Here is a 20,098-nt window from a genome sequence, read left to right on the forward strand (position 1 = left end):
TTTCGACTATAAGAACTGTTAGTTTTTTTTAAGCTTAAGTATGTGTTTAAATTCCGATAATTTGCTTAAATGGAAAGATTCCAAAAACTGTAATAGACGAATTCCGGATGAAATCCAAAGCCAGCTTGTACTGTAGGCAGAATAATTTCGTGAAATAATAAATTATAGTTTTTTCCTCTAATGATAAATTACACTTGAATATTTGTCACGAAAATATTAAGCGCGTAATGAAAAGAAAGCCATAGAAAAATGAAAAAAAAACTCAAAAAGACCAAAATATACCTTTCTGGAATTCTGACATAATATCATCAATTATTGTTCAATGTTGCCTGAAAACTTGAGCATGCGATTTTTTGCGCTTTTGGAGATATTAGGGTTTAAAAATTACTTCTCAATTTTTATGCGTCGTATTATTTTCTTTTGTCCACCAGAGTTTGTGTTTGTTATATTTTTATCAGCAAAAATATTATATGACATGGTTCTTAAGAAAAATATCAAACTCGGTAAAAAAACATTTTTCACTAATTTGGTCTTATTTCGCCAGTAATTCGAAAACAGTAGGCTATGGAATTTTGACGTCGTCGAGAGAGTTGTTTATTTTATCAAAATAAACAACTTTGTTGAACATGCCAAGTCTCTAGAACGTCAAAGTAAAAAGTTAGACTGTTGCGCCACCTATGCGGACAATTTCCGAACTATTCGTTTATGTCAGTAGATGGATCTCGCTGCTACAGTCACCCCATAGTTATGGATTAGCTAAGGGTCATTATTGAGAACAAAATGTGATTAAAAAACATGGTGTCGCTTTACAAACTAAAATAACCTTCCTGACCCTGCAGAATATAGTTGCTCTTGAGAATACAGCCCAAAATTCGCTGTTATTTACCAAAAACTGTTGATTTCAATAGAAGTTACAAATGATGTCCACCCTACAGATGTGGATCAGTAGGAGATAATATGGATCAAATCCACTCATATTATGGATCAAAACACTATAACAGCAATTTATCTGCGAGCTAAACAATGGTGTGTTAGTTAAAGCATACGTTTCGGCGTTTCTTTCGGAATCGTCTTATCTTTGATTCATAACTGTGGTATGGGTTTCAATGCCCCACAGTTATGAATCAACGCTTCTGCACTGAACCAAGAAATATCATGAAAAGTATTAAAAACGTCACATACTTCTCCGTTAATCGAATTCCTATTCATTTTATGTGTACCTAATAACATCCATGTACGAAACCAATAAAAATCGTTATGAAACCTCATAATATTCATTTACCAATCCTCTGGATTGTACATGAACAAAAGTCATGTATGCTGTCAGATAAATGCTATGTGATTTGCTGATGTGAAAATTTAGTCGCTTTATAGCAGTTTTTTCAAGATGGCGAATCTGGTTGACGAACTTCTGGCGGATTTAGGATTCTCGGCGGATTCACTGCAAGTTTTTCAACGTATGTTCCTTAAAATTACTTAAAAGCATAAACATATTAAATTTTTTTTTTTTAGTCTGCGGTATTCGTTTTTATGAGTTAATTACTTATTCAGTGGAAGATTTTAAGACTAGCTTGAGTCAGAGCGATATTAATTGGAATTACCACAAAGTGTTCGAATACGTAAATGCCTGGCGGAAACGAAATGTAAGTTAAATGTTTTCAAACAAATATTAAAAGTAAATCTATTGTCAATGTTTACAGAAAGCAGCGATTCTCAAAGTCCTAGCACCTGACTTACTGGTAAAACAGGAAAACGTTCAGGGAGGACCGGTGCAAGCGGAAGACGACGGAAAACAACCGGAACAAACACCAGACAATCCAGTGCAGTATCAAAAAGTGGCCAGCGGTGCGGAGTCAAACGCCAATCCGGTGCAAGCTAAAGACGACGGAAAACAGCCGGAAGAAACACCAGACAATCCAGAGCATTATCAAGAAGCGGCCGGAGGTGCGGATACAAACGCCAATCCAGTGGAACAGGTGAAGGGAGGCTCCGAGACAACAAGAACGGTTGATTCTGATCAGCAAGAGTCCACGCCCAAGACAGTGGCCGAGCCAGATGGGACATCAGCAGTAGATGCGGGAACACCAAACAACGAGAAACACTCCTATTCTGAGGAGGAACATATTTCGGAAAAGGCCATCACGCTTACAGCTGGTCTGCTTCTGTCTCTTTTGAATGGCAACGAAGAGGGAAAAAGTTTGATTGAGAAGGCAAAAATTTGTGAACTATCCGATAGTAATCAGCATGTACTTGCCGGAACCATCGCTCGATTCCACCTGAACCACAGACGTAAATTACTCACGGAAGATCTGGAAAGTTATTGGTTGGCTATAAAAAGTCTTTTCAAGTTTGAGCGGAAGGTAAGCAACAGAAACGGGAATTGAGGAAAATTGTAATGTTTACATGTTGATTTGTTTGTAGGAAAATTACTTCATCTGCAGAAGCGGCTAACGACGGAACCACGGTGGTAAGATCGCCAACAAAATTTCTAATCTGAAGCAAAAGAAACGTAAAACAGATCTGAAAGAAGAACAACACTGCAAGCAAGCCAAACTAACAGCAAGGCCCGAGACATCTGCTGATCCTTCTTCTGTCGAAGCCACAGAATGGTTAACCTTGAACCAGGAACCTTGGTCTGTTGTACTGGAGAAGTGGAAATCCAGTTTCCCGATTAGAAGAAAATATCTTCAAAATCGAGATTCACTGCCTATGCTGTTGTCCAAGTACTCACACTTCAAGACTGCTCATGGATTTCAACTAGTAAGTAATAGCTTTATACATAAATAGTTTGAAAAATACCGTAAGATGGGGCTTTTCCACACTATTGCGACATATTTCAACTTTACAAATGTTGATATTTCAAACTATTACAAATGTTGATGAAACATTTGTGATATACCTTTTACATAGGGTAAACTGTCCATATTCGCATAACAGTCTCACATGCTATTGTATTTCCTATCTACATGGGACTGTCATGCGAATATGGGCAGAAAAGAACTACTTGGGCACTTTCAAGATTCACTTTGGCATGGGGGTATTCCCAACCGAATTGACCTGAAACTTTGCAATAAGATGCTTATTAATGCGATGCATATTGTGGCCAAATATGAGTTCGATAACTTCCAAAAAAAAACATTGCCGAAGTTATTCTAAAGTGCCAAGAACAGGATTCGGCTCCCTAGCAAATGTTTTGTAGCTTACTCAGACTTTTTTGAAAAATATTGACTAGTGTATCCTGTTATTGTTGATATTATTACAATAAATTTGCATGTCGTTTTGTAGAGCATAGGGAGCCGGACCCAATTCTTGGCACTTTTGATTGCCTTCGGCAGTGGGTTTTTTTTTTTGAAAGCTACAAAGCTCATATTTGACCACAATATGCGTTGTATTGAAGTGCTCCATATTGCAAAGTTTCAGACAATTCGGCCGAGAAAAACCCCCCATGCCAAAGTGAATCATGGAAGTGCCCAAGTGGTTCTGCACCCTATGTGGGATAATAAAAGCGTTGAAGACACAAAATTGCTCAGATTAATATTTATGCTGCAAATAAATCCAAAATGTGGCTGTTCAAAGTAGCCACGTCTGACGGTAATCTTATTTCAATTGTCATTTTTCATTTATAATTCTTTTATCAAAAGGTGGATGTCGACTTCAAATTCCTGAATATTGGTTGCTCAGAAGGACTGCTTAAGCTTGAATCGGCAGCAGTTGCAATAACTACGTTCATCGCTAAAAAAGCCACCGATCCCTCAGCTGTGAAGTTGTTGAAATATTTAACCAGCAGTAATGTTAGTCAAGGTTTGCACATCAAAAAAGAAACACTAGCAATTCATTTAACTCTCATATTTTATGTTTCTAGATACCAAGCTGTGCGCACTGCTACTTGGATTGAATACGGTGCTTCCACCAATCGTCGCTAGTGTAAAGTTCAAACCAACCATTTGTGTGGCTCAAGAGGATACGGTTGTATTTGTCGATTCATGCGAGCAAATCGTTGAGAAAGTACAATCGATTTACGCGTCGTATGTTGATCGAAAGCTACCTATTTCACCAAAACTAGTCGCCGTAGGAACAGGTCCGGAAAACTTAACCGGCCGTTACTATGTGAGTTACACGGACTTGTGCTATGAGTTTACATCATTTGCAAGGGCAATCGACGTGCTGGTCAAACTCACACATCTGTTCGGTTTACCCTACTCGAAGATATCCAAGCTTGTTTGGCATTTCATCAGCAACTCTATCTATGGCATTGAGCAACGTGAGTCGTACGCAAGTGTAAATCGTCTCCACAATTTCCTGACTCAAGCGGAAGGTCCTTTAACAGTGAATCATGATGAACTGCATGTTTGAACACTGTAAGTCTGATTTTGAGAGCGCTGTTGTATATCTCGATCATCTGAAAAACCATCATAGAGTTCCAGTAAACTACCGCTATAGATGCACCGTATGCAACCAAATTTTTTCTAAACTATATCCGTTCAAGAAGCACATTATCGGACACAGCAGCTCAGAAAGCGTTCACAGAACGAATGTCCCGCAAAGTAATACAACAGATTTGGATGATCGAACTGTGGCTGAGAGTATAGATCATAATACAAAACGTCAGAGAATCAGCATGGAACTCAGTAGCGAGAGCGAAGGGGGATTTTCCGACAAAATGAATGAAATCGAGAGATCAACTACAGCATTTACTCTTAGTTTACATGTTAAAATGAATGTTAGCAGGAAAGATGTATATGATATTCAAAGAGGAATAGATTCAATGTTCACAGAGATAGCTAATCAGTTACAAGATCTTCAAATGATAGCACCTAATCCAGATTTGTTTTTTTGTTATGAAAGCTACATCTCAAAAATGAAAAACATTTTCAAATCCGTTAGCTCCGATCATAAACTGTTCAATCACTTGAAGCAAAAGCAAGGGTTGCAATTGCCATCCATAATATGTATTGATAAGACTGAAGATCTTTTGAAAAGAGAAATATGTATTGAAGAAGAAAAAGAAATCGAAAACAACAAAAGTTATATGATAATGATGCCGATTGAATTTCAAATTTCAACTTTTCTGGAATTAAATAATACATTGGACACAATATTGGACCACACTACAAAACTTCAAGAATCAGACAGCTTTTTGAATTTCGTGAATGGCTCCAAATGGAAACAAATTTGTCAAAAGTATGAAGGGGACATTATTGTTCCAGTTTGGCTGTATTCTGACGAATTCGAGATAAACGACTCGCAAAGTTCACATTCTAACAGACACTCGATTTGTGGTATCTACTATAATTTCCCAACCGTACCTGACCAGTTCCGCTCGAAGCTTTCTCATATATTTGTGGCAGGAATGATCAAAAAAGTGGATATGAAAGTTACTGGCATCAATAAGCTATTAGCTGTAATGATTGACAAATTCAAGTCTATGGAAGAAAATGGAATCAAATTGAACGTTAAAGGAAAGTCTGTAAATGTACGAATTATTCTGTGCTTGCTGCAGGGAGATAACTTGGGGTTGCATACAATGTTGCAATTTTCCAGTGGTTTCAACGCCACGTTTTACTGTCGTTTCTGTCGGAGACCAATGGACTTGCTTCAAGTTGATGTCAAGGAACATGCAGATTGCATGCGCAGAAAACATGATTACGACGAAGACTTAGAACTGAATAACCAGAGTGAAACAGGTATAGCAGGTAATTCAATTTTTAACGACTTACCATCATTCCATGTAACGGAAAATAGAAGTGTAGATGCAATGCATGATCTTTTTAGCGGTGGGATATGCAAGTATGGATTGGTAGAAATTTTGGATTATTGCATTCACGAAAAACATTTTTTCACTGTTCAACAATTCAACCACCAAAGAAAAATATTTAGTAAACATTGCTCTGATAGCGAGCTACAAAGGATGCCCGATATAACTAGTATTTACAATAGCAAAGAGAAAAAAAGGTCAGTTTCGTTTAAAGTAACATCCAGTGAGATGCGATTATTAATTCATTACTTTCCTTTGATTTTTGGCTGCTTTGTACCAAGGGGAGATGAAATTTGGAATTATTGCAAAGCAATAATTAAGCTAGTTGATATGTGTCTCAAACGATCTTTTACCGAAGCAGAAATAGACAATCTTAAAGAAGCTATAGCAATACACCATGAAATGTACAAACGGTTGTTCAACAAGGACTTGAAACCTAAGCATCATTTTGTCGTGCATTACCCAAGTTTGATTCGAAGTTCTGGACCAATAGAAAAGATGATGTGTTTCAGAAACGAAGCAATGCACAAAAATTTTAAGCAATATGCACATATTATGTCGTCTCGCAAAAATATATGTTATACTTTATGTGTGAAAGCTTCTTTGCAATTTGCCTATCATTTGCTTAATGGTATTTTTATGAAGGATGAAGTTTATGGAGATTTCTTTGTCAGTGATATTCGACTAATTAGCTACTATGATAATATTTGTAAACCTATGGTCGTTAAAAATACTTTTGATGTTGCCATCTCAAACAAAATAATTTACAAAGGTACAACTTACAGAAGCGGAAATTTTTTAACTTTGTTTGTCAGTAATATTTTATGTTTGTTCCAAATAGTAGACATTATGCAGGAAAATGAACAATATTATTTTGTTGCTAGAATGTGGAAATCTGGAATTTTTGACGACCATTACATGGCTTATGTAGCATACGAAGCTTTACCTCTAGTTGAAATAATACCAATCGATGCATTCAGTAGTCCACCAATTACGGTACATAGAATAGAAGAACATTTATATTTTCGTTTAAAGCATAATTTTAATTCGATTGAATGTAATTAGCTTTTAAGGATTAATACAGATTATTTGTTCAATAAAGGATTTTAATTACAATTATTGTTTCATTCAGTTTTACTAAAGCAAACCCCATATCTAAACTCACCTAAAATCTATCATAATCTTATATAAAAATCATTAAAAAATCAATTGTTTATCACCTGAGTTTCACATACAATTCATCGACAAAGTTTTATGATTCATATATGTTTTTCACATCAAATTTACATGCTTTAACTGATGATTTTAATCAAAATCAACTCGCCAAAGTCTATGTGATATTATGATGAACGTTATGTGAAAAACTACATGGAAAAAAACTATGTATGATTTCAGATAAATCTTACATGATTCCTCTGTTCAGTGTGGGAATACGATTGCCATTTTATTTCCTACTGATCTGTGTGCTATCCATAACTGTGGGGTGACTGTACAAAAACTTTGTCGAAGACGCTAAATGCCGGAAATGCCAGTGTCCCACCAGTTTGCGTCCCTGGCTTATGAAATTGGCTTGAAAATTCGACAATCAATATTTTTATTTTCAAAAACGACCTGTTCCTGGAAAGCATTATCCATCAGAAGCCTGCTAAATAATATCAAGTTACTTCTTGAACAAAAATTTTCAAGACATCATATAATCATTTTTCACCTTTTCTTCTAGAGAAAAATATTTTTATTTTAAAGGGAACTGATAAGAGTGAAATTTTCTTGGTTTAAAGTACGTCCTGACAGAAGTACTAATAATAAAGTAATAACCTACGCCTTATTTAGTGTTGCTTATTAAGTGCCCAAGTCACATTTAAAGCATAATATAAAAACAAATGCTTTATTTTAAGAAGACCTCTCAAAGCACAATGACAATTATCAAAATTCACTGCTGTAATGAAATCGATTTTATTTTCCACATATTATTTTCATAATATGCTATTCTGAGATATCCGATTGAAATGTTACGAGCAAAATGTTTACAATTTGCTGTAGATCGATAAATATGCGTACTTGATTTTAAAAGTAATGACTTGAGAGCGTGTAATCTATATCTATATAAATAAAAATGGAGCGGTGTTTGTATGTCACGAAATGGCTTGAGAACGGGACAACCAATTTGCACAATTCTTTCACTGCTGTCTTCTTGAAGGGTTCCGACGTGTTCGTGTGACGAAAAAGTTTAGGGAAGTTTTCGGAAAATTTGGTAAAACGGGGGAGTACTTATATGCTATTTTGTATGGGAGGTACCATGACATTTTTCAACAGCCTACTTGATGGCAAGACGAAGTTTGCCGGGACCACTAGTGTAAAATAAACAGACTTAATGATACTTTTCAGTAAAACTACCTTCAAGAGTAAAATTTAAACTTAAGAAACTCACGATTTCGCTCTCTGTTATACAAATATTGTTTATTTAGTAATCTAAACTAATTTTGGCCACGCTTTTTACTTTTATTTTTGCTGGAAGTAAAAGGATGTTGTGTCAGCAAATGGTGGAATATCATTGATTTTTTTTAAAGCTTTACCTTTTGTAGAGTATAAAACGATTGTTAATAAAAATATTTGTTTTTGTTAGACAAAAAAGAAGTTTAACTTTGACGAACAGCATTTCTTAGGAGTTTTTGGAAAAGCTATTTCCAGTCGACTCTCCATAACTCGATATTCAAGGGAGTCGATGGACTAATAGAATTATCATGTTATAGAATATACCGACACAAAAAAATAAAAAAATCGAAGGAAAAAAATCTGTTTTTCCAATACTTATATGATCACTTCTGTAAGAAAGCAATATTATTTTGTAGATAATATTTTAAAAACTATTATATGGAAACTTTTTGCGTAATGCTTGAAAAATCACTTTAGTTTTACTGACTTTTTTTTCATGTTTATCAACTTTCTATACAACTCGCACAGTTTATTCATTCACCGTCGAACAAGATTTAGACCAAGATTCCTCGAAGAAGAATGATTTTGAAATAGACATCGAGTTATTGAGAGAAATATCGTTATAGAGCGGTTCCACGCCGTTTCGCAAACCCGATTATTTTTTGAATCGCCTGAAAATTTGCATACAGATTCTTTATGACCAAAAATGCCATTATGCACTTTCAGACCGCCATTTTGAACCTCGCCTTATTTTTGAGAAGGGCGTATCGGAAAATGTATGGCAAATCTTTAAAAAACTGTAACTCGAAAACGGTTTGTCCGATCGATTTGAGATCTTCTACAAAGTTGTAGGTATTGCTTAGGACTATATGGAGAAAAATATGCACGGTGAAAAAAGTTACAGATTATTTTTTATTTCAGAAACAAAATTTTAAAATCGATTTTCTCCAGAAACGCAGTTTCGATTTTTTTTATTTTTGGATATGTTTTAGGGGACAACTTATGTGATTTATTGCACAATGTTTCAAAATGGAAGAATTATGGACAAAAAAGTTATGATTTTTTAAAAATTACAGATTTTGAAAAAAAAAATCGAAATAGAGGAAAACAATAATTTTTATGTGAAACTGCAATCGAAAAGTACTTAGGTAAACTTTTTCTAGGTTGCATCAATTTCGAGATATACCCATATTTATATAAAATTATAAATAAAAAAAGAAAAATAGGCCCTTTTCAAGCATATTTCGTGTTTCTCCATTCCAGAAAAAAATTATTTTGATTGAGCGAATCGTAGCTAAATTGTTTATCGTTTGATCAAAACATTTATGCTTAAGTATTGAAAAATGAGTGCTCGGAAAAAAAATAAACGATATTTTCAAATGAAAATTTGAAGCTAGTAGTTCCTCAAAACCGCAAAATTGATGTTTTAAATTTTTGGATATGTTTTGCGGTTGTTGTAGGTATTGTTTGGGACTATTTGGAAAAAATATGCACGGTAAAAAATAATGACAGATTTTTTTTAATAAAAAAAATTAAAATCGATTTTCTATGAAAATGCATCTGTGATTTTTATTATGTTTGGACATGTTTTAGGGGACAACTTATGTGATTTATTGCACAATGTTTCATAATAGTAGAATTATGGACAAAAAAGTTATAATTTTATAAAATATTACAAATTTTGAAAAAAAATCGAAATAAAGGAAAACAATATTTTTTTATGTGTTTAGTACAGAAAATGCATTGGAAGAATACTGGTATGCATATGTAATGTTTAGTTTTTCGGTAGTTGTCAAACTTCCACTCGGCTCATCAGCCGTAAACTACGAATCATAATTAATCAAAACAAGTATTCTACAAATTGCTTAGTTTTTCTGGACCTCTTCCTCTACCCCTTGGAAAAGGATCTAATCAATTGCTGTTTACTATAATTTGTGCAATGCTATCGAGTTTGAGAGATAGAAGTTAATGTCCAAACTATGACAAGGTCGACAGTCTTATTAAGAATAAAATAAACTTGATCATATCTCTTGCCGTTGTACACAACATTGAGTTAATTCCCAAGTGCATCCCTTATCAGAAAGAGCTGAACATATATGGGATCGTCCATTAATCATGTAAGCGGTAATTGGGGGAAGGCGGAGGATTTGAGGTGTCTTAAGTGCCATACAAATTATTATTATTTTCATACAAAAATTCATACCATAGGTGGAGTATATATGTCTATCAAATTTACATAGAAAATTCTTTGAAGCCATATTATATAAGAAAATGGAGAGGTCTCTGCAACACTTTTAAGTACGTTGTTGCTAGGACGTGGTCAGAGCAACTCTCGATTGTTGAAAGATGGGCCAATCTTATCCAACAGAACATGCTACGTTTGAAAACTCAAATTGAATAATTGCATAAGAAGAAGTCAAACCTTTTTAAATCTATATGACTTGACATCTACCATGTATCGTAGATGCTCAATATTAACAAAATAACGAAAATTCAACTCTGTGGCTAATAAAAGCATTTCATTTGCTTCAAAATAAGTATTTAGTTTATATTCGAAACATTTTGAGAATTTAAAAAAATCAATTTTTTTGTGTTGATAAAAACGGAATAATTTGTTGACGAAATCGGAACGTGACAAAATCGGAGCGTGACAAAATCGGAACGTGATAAAAACGGAACATACCTGTAATCACATAAAAAATTATTGTTTTCCTCTATTTCAATTTTTTTTTTCAAAATCTGTATTTTTTTAAAAAATCATAACTTTTTTGTCCATAATTCTTCCATTTTGAAACATTGTGCAATAAATCACATAAGTGTCCCCTAAAACATATCCAAAAATAAAAAAAAATCTAAACTGCGTTTCTGGAGAAAATTGATTTTAAAATTTTGTTTTTGAAATGGAAAATAATCTGTAACTTTTTTTTACCGTGCATATTTTTCTCCATATAGTCCTAAGCAATACCTATAACTTTGTAGAAGATCTCAAATCGATCTGACAAACCGTTTTCGAGTTACAGTTTTTTAAAGATTTGCTATGCATCTTCCGATACGCCCTTCTCAAAAATAAGGCGAGGTTCAAAATGGCGGCCTGAAGGTGCAAAATGGCATTTTTGGTCATAAAGAATCTGTATGAAAATTTTCAGGTGATTCAAAAAATACAAAAGTTCAATTTAAAAAAAAATCGTCATGTTCGGTGGAAATGCTCTATAGAGTTATAACGAGTTATAGAAATTTCGACTTACAGAGAGCACGATGAATGGAAATTTAAAGGAGCCGAACAATCGATCGAGTTATAAAGTATATCGAGTTATAAAATATCGAGTTGTGGAGAATCGACCAAAATCCTTTTTTAAGATCTTATATTTTCATAACATTGTAGAATAATAGTTGAACGATGCACCGAAAAATGATTACGATTTTATCAATAACAGATATAGCGTTAAAAAGTGTTCACTTTATAAAATCAACAGTCCTTACGGAGACGCTTCATCAGCGTAGGTTTTCCTACTATGGACTTCAGAAAAAGCTGCGATCGAGAAAAATTTACCCCCGCACCATATTTCGTAAGAATTCCATCTAAAATTCCTCTCAAGAAATTCTCGAATTTCCCCAGAGATTCATTCAGTAATTTACATTTGGATTACTTGAGGAATTCCCCAATCGGATTCCTGGATGAATTCCATCCAAAATTCCTTCAGAATTTCCCATTAGGATTCCTTCAGTGGTTACCCCAAGGATTCCTACAAAATTAACCTAAAATAGTTCAGGCAAATACTTAGGGGATTTCTTCTACATTAAGAAAATTTTCCAGAAATATCTTCAAGAATTCTTCCAGCTACTGTATGTATCACAGTAATTATTTAATGCATTCTTTCAGCATAATTCGTTTCTGGAATAGCTCTCGAAATTGAAAGTGTTTCAGCGATTTCTTCAAGAACTTCCGTGTAAATACTATCAAAGACTCCTTTTGGATGATTTTTTGAGTCCAGTGCGCATCGTACCTTCGTGCTGTGCGTACACGAATTCTCTCTGCTCTTGGAAGTTTTCTTAAAAACTACCCAAAGCAATAAAACAGTACTTTTCAGTGCTACACAAACAGTACTTTTCAGTGCTAAAATTAAAAACGGTACTTTTCAGTGCTACTTAAACAGTACTTTTCATTACTATTTTTTCTACTTTTGATCCCTTTACGATCCTTGTTTGGACCCGTGCCTTCGATTTTTCGTTGGACCCGTTGGCGAAAGCTAGCGGTGGTAATCCTTCTTGGACACCGTCTAGGGAAAAAACCTCTCGAAGGTCACGTCTTTCTCGTTTATTAACTAAACATGGTATCAACAACTAACAAAAGGAAGGGTGAATCTCTGAATTCACTACTTTCTTCCAAAAAAGTGGGTTTTAAAACTGTGACTACACGTGGCAAGAATGGAAGAAAGGACGCTTCCCCGGAAAGCGAAGTTTCTTCCAAGGGTGAAATGAATAATTGTATCGAAATGAGCAATCAGTTCGATGCCCTAGACAAATTTTCCGAACACCAAATAGAAGCAGCCTCTAGCCCAGGCTCTTTGATTCACGTGAGGAAGCAAAGAGTGCCGCCTATCGTGGTCAGTTGTTCCGAATTTGGGGGATTTAGGCAGGAGATCTTGAACTCCATTAGGGGAATCAAGGTTTCCTTCCAAATCGCAAAGAAAGGAGACTGTCGCGTTTTGCCGGAAACTCTTAAAGATCGCGAACTTCTTCTCAGATATCTTGAAGAGAAGAAGCACATTTTTTTTTACTTATGACGACAAAACTGAACGTTTGTTCAAAGTCGTCTTGAAAGGTCTCTCAAGTGACTATAAGTCACCTGAAGAGATCAAAAATGGAATAAATGATTTACTTGGATTTTCCCCAGTCCAAGTAATCATTATGAAAAAGAGAACCCAATCTGGCATTGTTCGGAAAGGGCTTTCTCAAGAATATTATTTAGTTCACTTTAACAAAAAAAAACTAAATAATATTAAAGCTTTAGAAAAAAAGCAAGACTTATGTTCGATGTCCGTGTGACGTGGGAACATTTCCAGAAACCTGGAGGAAATTACCAGAACCCCACTCAGTGCCGTCGGTGCCAAAAGTGGGGTCATGGTACAAAAAATTGTCGCATGGATGCTAAATGCATGATTTGCGGAGGTTCTTCTCACGCTAAGGACGACTGTCCTGTGAAAGAAGATACCAGAAAATTTCAATGCGCCAATTGCAAGGGCCCTCATAAAGCTAACTTTTGGGAATGCATTTCACGCAAAAGAGTCGTTGAGGCTCGTGCCAAGCAGATGAAGGATAATATCCGTTACGATAACGGTCGTTTCCGGAATTTGCCTGGTAGAGTATCGAACAATGCTCATTTTTCAGTTAACGATCGCTTGATTAGGAATCATACCCACCAGGAAGATCATAATCATGCTCATTCACAAACAAATTTTAATCCGTCGGGTAGCCGTTCGAATCTTTCAATTTCGAATGTATCTACCCACGGTAAATCCTTTGCCGATATCGTAGCAGGTAATTTGAACTCTTCCCCTATTCGTTCCATGAGTACCCATTCTACTTGTTTCAAATCAAATGGAAAAAACCCTACCGCCACAGGTAACTCCTACCCCGCTTCTTCGTCTACCAATGGGAAATCATCAGATGATATATCTGCCTCTGATTTTAATTTTCTAACTGAACAATTGAATCTAATGATTGATGCAATGTTCAAAGCCACCACTATGACTGAAGCAGTCCAAGTAGGCGTAAAATTTACAAATCAAATTGTTATTTGATTACGTTTTTCTAATGGATCCAAATAATAATTTAAATATTTTAAATTGGAATGCTCGTTCTCTGAATGGTAAAGAGGACGAGCTGTTTAATTTTCTTACAGCTAATAACGTGCATATAGCAGTTATTACCGAAACGTATTTAAAACCTGGATCCAAACTAAAAAAAGATCCTAACTTTTTTGTTTATCGTAATGATCGACTTGATGGGGCATGTGGAGGAATTGCAATCATCATTCATAGGCGTATAAAACATCAACTGTTTTCGTCATTTGAAACTAAAGTTTTTGAAACTTTAGGTGTTTCTGTTGAAACACAGTTTGGTAAATATACTTTCATAGCTGCCTATTTGCCTTTTCAATGCTCTGGACAGCAAGTTAATTTGCTCCAAACTGACTTGCGAAAATTGACTCGCAATAAGTCAAAATTTTTTGTCATTGGTGACTTTAATGCCAAACATCGGTCATGGAATAATTCTCAAAGTAATTCCAACGGCAGAATTTTATTTGATGAGTGCTCTTCAGGATATTTCTCAATTCAATACCCTGATAGCCCTACATGTTTTTCCTCTTCTAGAAATCCATCTACGATTGACTTGATCTTAACCGACTCTAGTCATCTTTGTAGCCAATTAGTTACTCATGCTGATTTTGATTCTGATCATGTCCCTGTTACATTTCAAATATCGCATGAAGCGATTCTCAATCCTATCAGCTCCACTTTCAATTATTTACGAGCCGACTGGAATATATATGAAACGTATGTTGACTCTAATCTTGATGTTAACATTTCTTTAGAAACTAAAATTGATATTGACAATGCTCTTGAAACTTTAACAAATTCCATTGTTGAAGCCAGGAACATTGCAATTCCAAAATGTGAAGTAAAATTTGAATCCGTGATTATAGACGATGATCTTAAACTCTTGATCCGTCTTAAAAACGTGAGGAGAAGGCAATTTCAACGCACTCGTGATCCTGCTATGAAAATTATATGGCAGGATTTGCAGAAAGAAATCAAGAAACGTTTTGCAGATTTAAGAAACAAAAATTTTGAAAATAAAATTTCTCAATTGGACCCCGGCTCTAAGCCCTTTTGGAAATTATCTAAAATCTTGAAAAAACCTCAGAAGCCAATACCGGCATTGAAAGAGGAAAGCAAATTATTACTAACTAATTGCGAAAAAGCTCAAAAACTTGCTATGCAGTTTGAAAGTGCGCACAATTTTAATTTAGGACTTACTAGTCCAATTGAAAATGAAGTTACTCAGGAGTTCGAAAATATTCTCAATCAAGAGAACGTTTTCGAAAATGACTGGGAGACTAATTTGGAAGAAGTGAGAAATATTATTAAAAAATTCAAAAATATGAAAGCTCCTGGCGATGATGGAATTTTCTACATCCTCATCAAGAAACTTCCAGAAAGTAGCTTATCATTTATAGTTGATATATTTAACAAATGTTTTCAATTAGCATATTTTCCTGACAAATGGAAAAATGCTAAGGTTGTTCCAATTTTAAAACCAGACAAAAATCCTGCAGAAGCTTCTAGCTATCGTCCAATCAGTTTGCTTTCCTCCATCAGTAAACTTTTTGAAAAGGTTATTTTGAACAGAATGGTGGCCCACATCAACGAAAATTCAATTTTTGCCATGGACATTCGACCACTCATCAACTTTTACGTGTAACAAATTTGATCCGTTCCAACAAATCTGAAGGCTACTCTACTGGTCTTGCTCTTCTAGACATAGAAAAAGCATTCGACAGTGTTTGGCATGAAGGTTTGATTGTAAAATTGAAAAACTTTAATTTTCCAACACACATTGTTAGAATAATTGAAAGTTATCTGTCAAATCGTACACTTCAGGTTAATTATCAGAACTCCAGATCTGAAAGACTTCCTGTAAGAGCTGGTGTTCCCCAAGGCAGCATTTTGGGACCAATATTTTCACATCTGACTTACCTGAGCTACCTCAGGGATGTCAAAAATCTTTGTTTGTGGATGACACAGGCCTCTCCGCCAAAGGACGAAGCCTGCGTGTCATCTGTAGTCGATTGCAAAAAAGTTTGGATATTTTTTCTTCATACTTGCAAAAATGGAAGATTTCTCCTAATGCTTCCAAAACTCAACTAATAGTATTCCCACATAAACCAAAAGCTCTTTATTTGAAACCTTCAAGTAGACATGTTGTCACGATGAGAGGGGTTCCAATAAATTGGTCAGATGAAGTTAAGTATCTAGGGCTCATGCTAGATAAGAATTTAACTTTCAAAAATCACATTGAGGGCATTCAAGCCAAATGTAATAAATGTGTAAAATGTCTCTATTCCCTTATTAATAGAAATTCAAAACTTTGTCTTAAGAACAAGCTTTTGATATTCAAACAAATTTTCAGGCCAGCCATGTTGTATGCTGTACCAATATGGACTAGCTGTTGTAATACCAGAAAGAAAGCTCTGCAGAGAATTCAAAATAAAATTTTGAAAATGATTCTGAGGCTTCCTCCCTGGTATAGTACCAATGAGTTACATAGAATATCCCATGTTGAAACATTGGAACAAATGTCAAATAAAATAATCAATAATTTCAGGCAAAAATCGTTACAATCTTCTATTGCCACGATTAATGCGTTATATGTTTAGGTTAAGTTAGGTTAAGTATATTCAAAGCGTTTTTTTTTCTCTTATAAGCAGGTGAAATCAACTCACATGTAAAAAATCTGAACTGCTACGGCAAATGAAATGTATTATGTTGTTAACAAAATGTTAATAAAATCTTAGATTTGTTTTACCAAAATAGGATGATAGTGCTGTCTAATAACACAGAACACCTAGATATAATAAATAATGAATGTAATGTTTGGAATGATACTAATAAAAAAAAATGATTTTTTGAGTTTAGTGCTTTTTTGAAATGTCGTGGCTATTCGTAACGAACAGCGGATCTTCATCTGATAATAGCATTCGGAGAGAGCCCTCGAAATCTTTCTTTGAATTCCGGGTCTTGCAGCCCACGGACGTGGGTAAGATTTTAGAATATGGTAATCAGAATAAGTCAGAAAAGCAGAAAAAATGCTTTAAGGAAAAACTTTATTGCGAAGTGAATGTTAAGTTTCAGTAACAAGATAAATTATTCTATTTATTGCCAATTGGCTTATTCTAACTTCCAGCTTAACAACACTCTTCAAGCAAATGTATGGCTTTGCTGGTGTCGATGACCTGAATAACAGAGTTTTACCGCAAACTCTGCGGTAGCTTTGAATGGTTACGATGAGAACACCGCGAAATAGTTTGATCATAAATAATTTAACGAGAAAATTATTCTTATTCCATGTATCGAGTATGGGAATACGTGACTAAGGCGATAAAAATCAGCTTGCTTCCATTTAAGACTAGTTTATCTTGACTCGCAGAACAAGCCTGAATGAAAAAGCAGCATTAAACGTCAAAAACGCAAGAGGTTGATCAATATGTTGGGAAAGTAGGGTCCAACAAATTAAATAACAACATTTTACTAACTGCATATAAATTGTTGGTAAAATGGCTGATGCTTGTTTCAATTATTCAATCACTTTGTGTATTACCGACAAAATGCTATTCTCGACTCTTTGCCACGAAATTTCAATAAGCTTTTTTTGGCAATTAAATATATCCGATCAAATGTACATTCGACGGAATGTCCTTTCGTCCAGATGTACTTTCGAACAAATGTCATTTGACTAAATGTCATTCGACCAAATGTCATTCGACCAAATGTCTTCCGTCCAAATGACTCTCTGCCTTTTTGTATTTTATTGAAAAAAAATTGAAGCGCCCCAAATTCCTATTCCTGCGTTGAGAGTGGAAAATCAAATATTATAACACAACAGCGAAAAGCCCAAAAACTTGCTATGCAGTTGGGAGGCAAAAGAGGCGTTCAAACAGTTGTAGCTAAAAATAAGTCATCTGACAGTATTATCACAACGGTAATCCTCAAGACCATATGAGCAAAACCTATAATCGATTGAAAGTATACCCATAGAAACTTATAGTCTTGTCTCGATTTTCATTTTAATGATTTCTTATTTTAAAAGGACCTTAGAATCTAATCTTGAATCAAAAGAGCGGTGTGGAGCATAAACGATTATTTGAGCCACCCTAATACCTAGTAAGCTTAGTCTATTTACGTACCGAGCATTTTCAGGACCCGTCGCGTTCCTTGGCTAGTTCCTTGCTGCCGGGTATTGGGGCATGCGTTACTCCGCCTCTGCAGCGTCCCGTCGCGTTGCATCAACGTGGAAGATCGCAATTTCAGGCCAATCAGAGCGTACAGCACCGTAATCAGCGTCATCGGAGCGAAGAAAAATAGAAACGTCGATAGCTCGAAAGAATGCTGAATAATTATTCGCTTCACCACACACTGGTCCACCCCGGACTGATTGGTTACGCCGAACTGTAACGCCTGGGGGACGGCGGAAACGATGGCCACCAGCCAAATGGCAAATATGAACCGGATGGCCCGGGAAAGTTTCGACATGGTGTGCGAAAGGAACGGATGACATATGGCCACGTATCGCTCGATTGTGAACGCCGTAATTGTCAGCACAGTGGCATTTGCCGATGTTTCCGCTGCGATTCCTCTGGCTACACAAAACAATTCGCCAAATATATAAGGGTACTTGCTCCAGATAAAGTAAATTTCCTGTGGCACCCCGGATATTAGCAGTAGAAAGTCGGAAATCGCAAGACTGAACAAGTAGTAGTTGGTGGCTGTGTGCATGGACTTGTTTTTCGATATGACGATGCATGTGCTGATGTTACCGATAACTCCAGTAATGAAAATTAGGACGTATATTATAGTCATGGGTATCACTACATACAGTGGATCCCGTTTGGGTCCGTAGAAGAACGACGAGTTGTCCATGGGCCATTCTGTTTCACTGAAATTGAACGATGCACTATCTACAGGTGTGCTCGGGTAGTCTAACAAACTGGTGCTATTAATTATCACAGACAGGAAGGATTCATTCACTCGTTGCATTGTCGTTGGTTTCACTGCATTGGTTAGGTTTGTACTGAACATTTTGTAATTCGATTTTGTATATTTTACAACGTCATCGCCGTTCTTTGCTACCGGTATTGAATTTCGATGAACCACCAATTCACAACCACAAAACTCTGTTAAGCAACGGTATTTACATTTCACGAATCATTCGAAACGCAACGGTCATTAAATCATGTTAGCTGTAAAAAAAGAGAAATGTATGACAATTTATTAATTAAGACAGCATTTAATTAAAATGTATTACATATAATGAACCTTGTACTAGGAAAGTTAAAGGAGAGTTAATTTTCACACTATAACGTTTCGCGGAAAGACAGGCAGAAGATCGAAACGGTAGTATGTGGTCGTCCATAAATTATGTCATGTTTTTAAAGGAGAGCAGGTAAAACGTAAAACTTAGAGAGGAGGGTTGTGCTACTTTTCCCAGAATTTCAGTTCACCTGATGTCATTTCCCCAAACGCCAGTTCCCCGAATATCGAATAGTCCATTTCTCCGAAAAGCATTTGGCACTCAAAATTGCCATAGCTTTATTAATTTCAAAGTGATCAGCGAACCTGATATGCGATATTCTTCATTCGCTTGACGGTTTTTTCGAGTTTTACCGACCTCGGCATTTTTGTAAATGAGTGTTTAGTCGAGAATGACCAATATCATCTTCTTTTGATTGCTTATCGTTCTTTCTGGTTCATCACCCTATGAACCGATGCACGTGTTCACTATTTGACGTTTTAGCCGTGTTATTTATGTGCTCATGGAAACGTCAAATTAGTGAACTCGTGCATTTGTCCATGGACCGATGCACAAGTTAATTAATATGACGTTTGAGCGTTGCCGAATTCACTAATTTCCATGGTCACATGAATAACACGGCACCGCTAAAACGTCAAATAGTGAACCCGTGCAACTGGTATTCGGGAAAATGGTTCATTCTGGGAACTGGCGTTCGGGGAAAAGTAGCATAATCAGGGAGAAGGGCCAAATTTTGCGTGAAATAATTTATGGACACCCCCTGGCAGATGAAAGCCTATACACCGTATTCATTCAGAGAATTAACCAACTGAACGATCA

General features: G+C 35.6%; 1 protein-coding gene across 2 annotated transcripts in view; it reads right to left on the minus strand.

Moving 5' to 3' along the window:
• Window positions 1-20,098, minus strand: part of LOC5576812 (pyrokinin-1 receptor) — a 351,135-nt gene that overhangs the window by 78,889 nt on the left and 252,148 nt on the right. For both annotated transcript variants that reach the window (XM_021838770.1, XM_021838769.1), the window contains one exon: window positions 18,156-19,208. In XM_021838770.1, the coding sequence (XP_021694462.1) occupies window positions 18,156-19,047 (892 nt within the window). In that variant the 5' untranslated portion in view covers window positions 19,048-19,208. The remainder of the gene's footprint in view (window positions 1-18,155; window positions 19,209-20,098) is intronic.

This window comes from Aedes aegypti, chromosome 1 (genome assembly GCF_002204515.2).
Source record: "Aedes aegypti strain LVP_AGWG chromosome 1, AaegL5.0 Primary Assembly, whole genome shotgun sequence".
In the NCBI taxonomy this organism is placed as follows: Eukaryota; Metazoa; Arthropoda; class Insecta; order Diptera; family Culicidae; genus Aedes; species Aedes aegypti.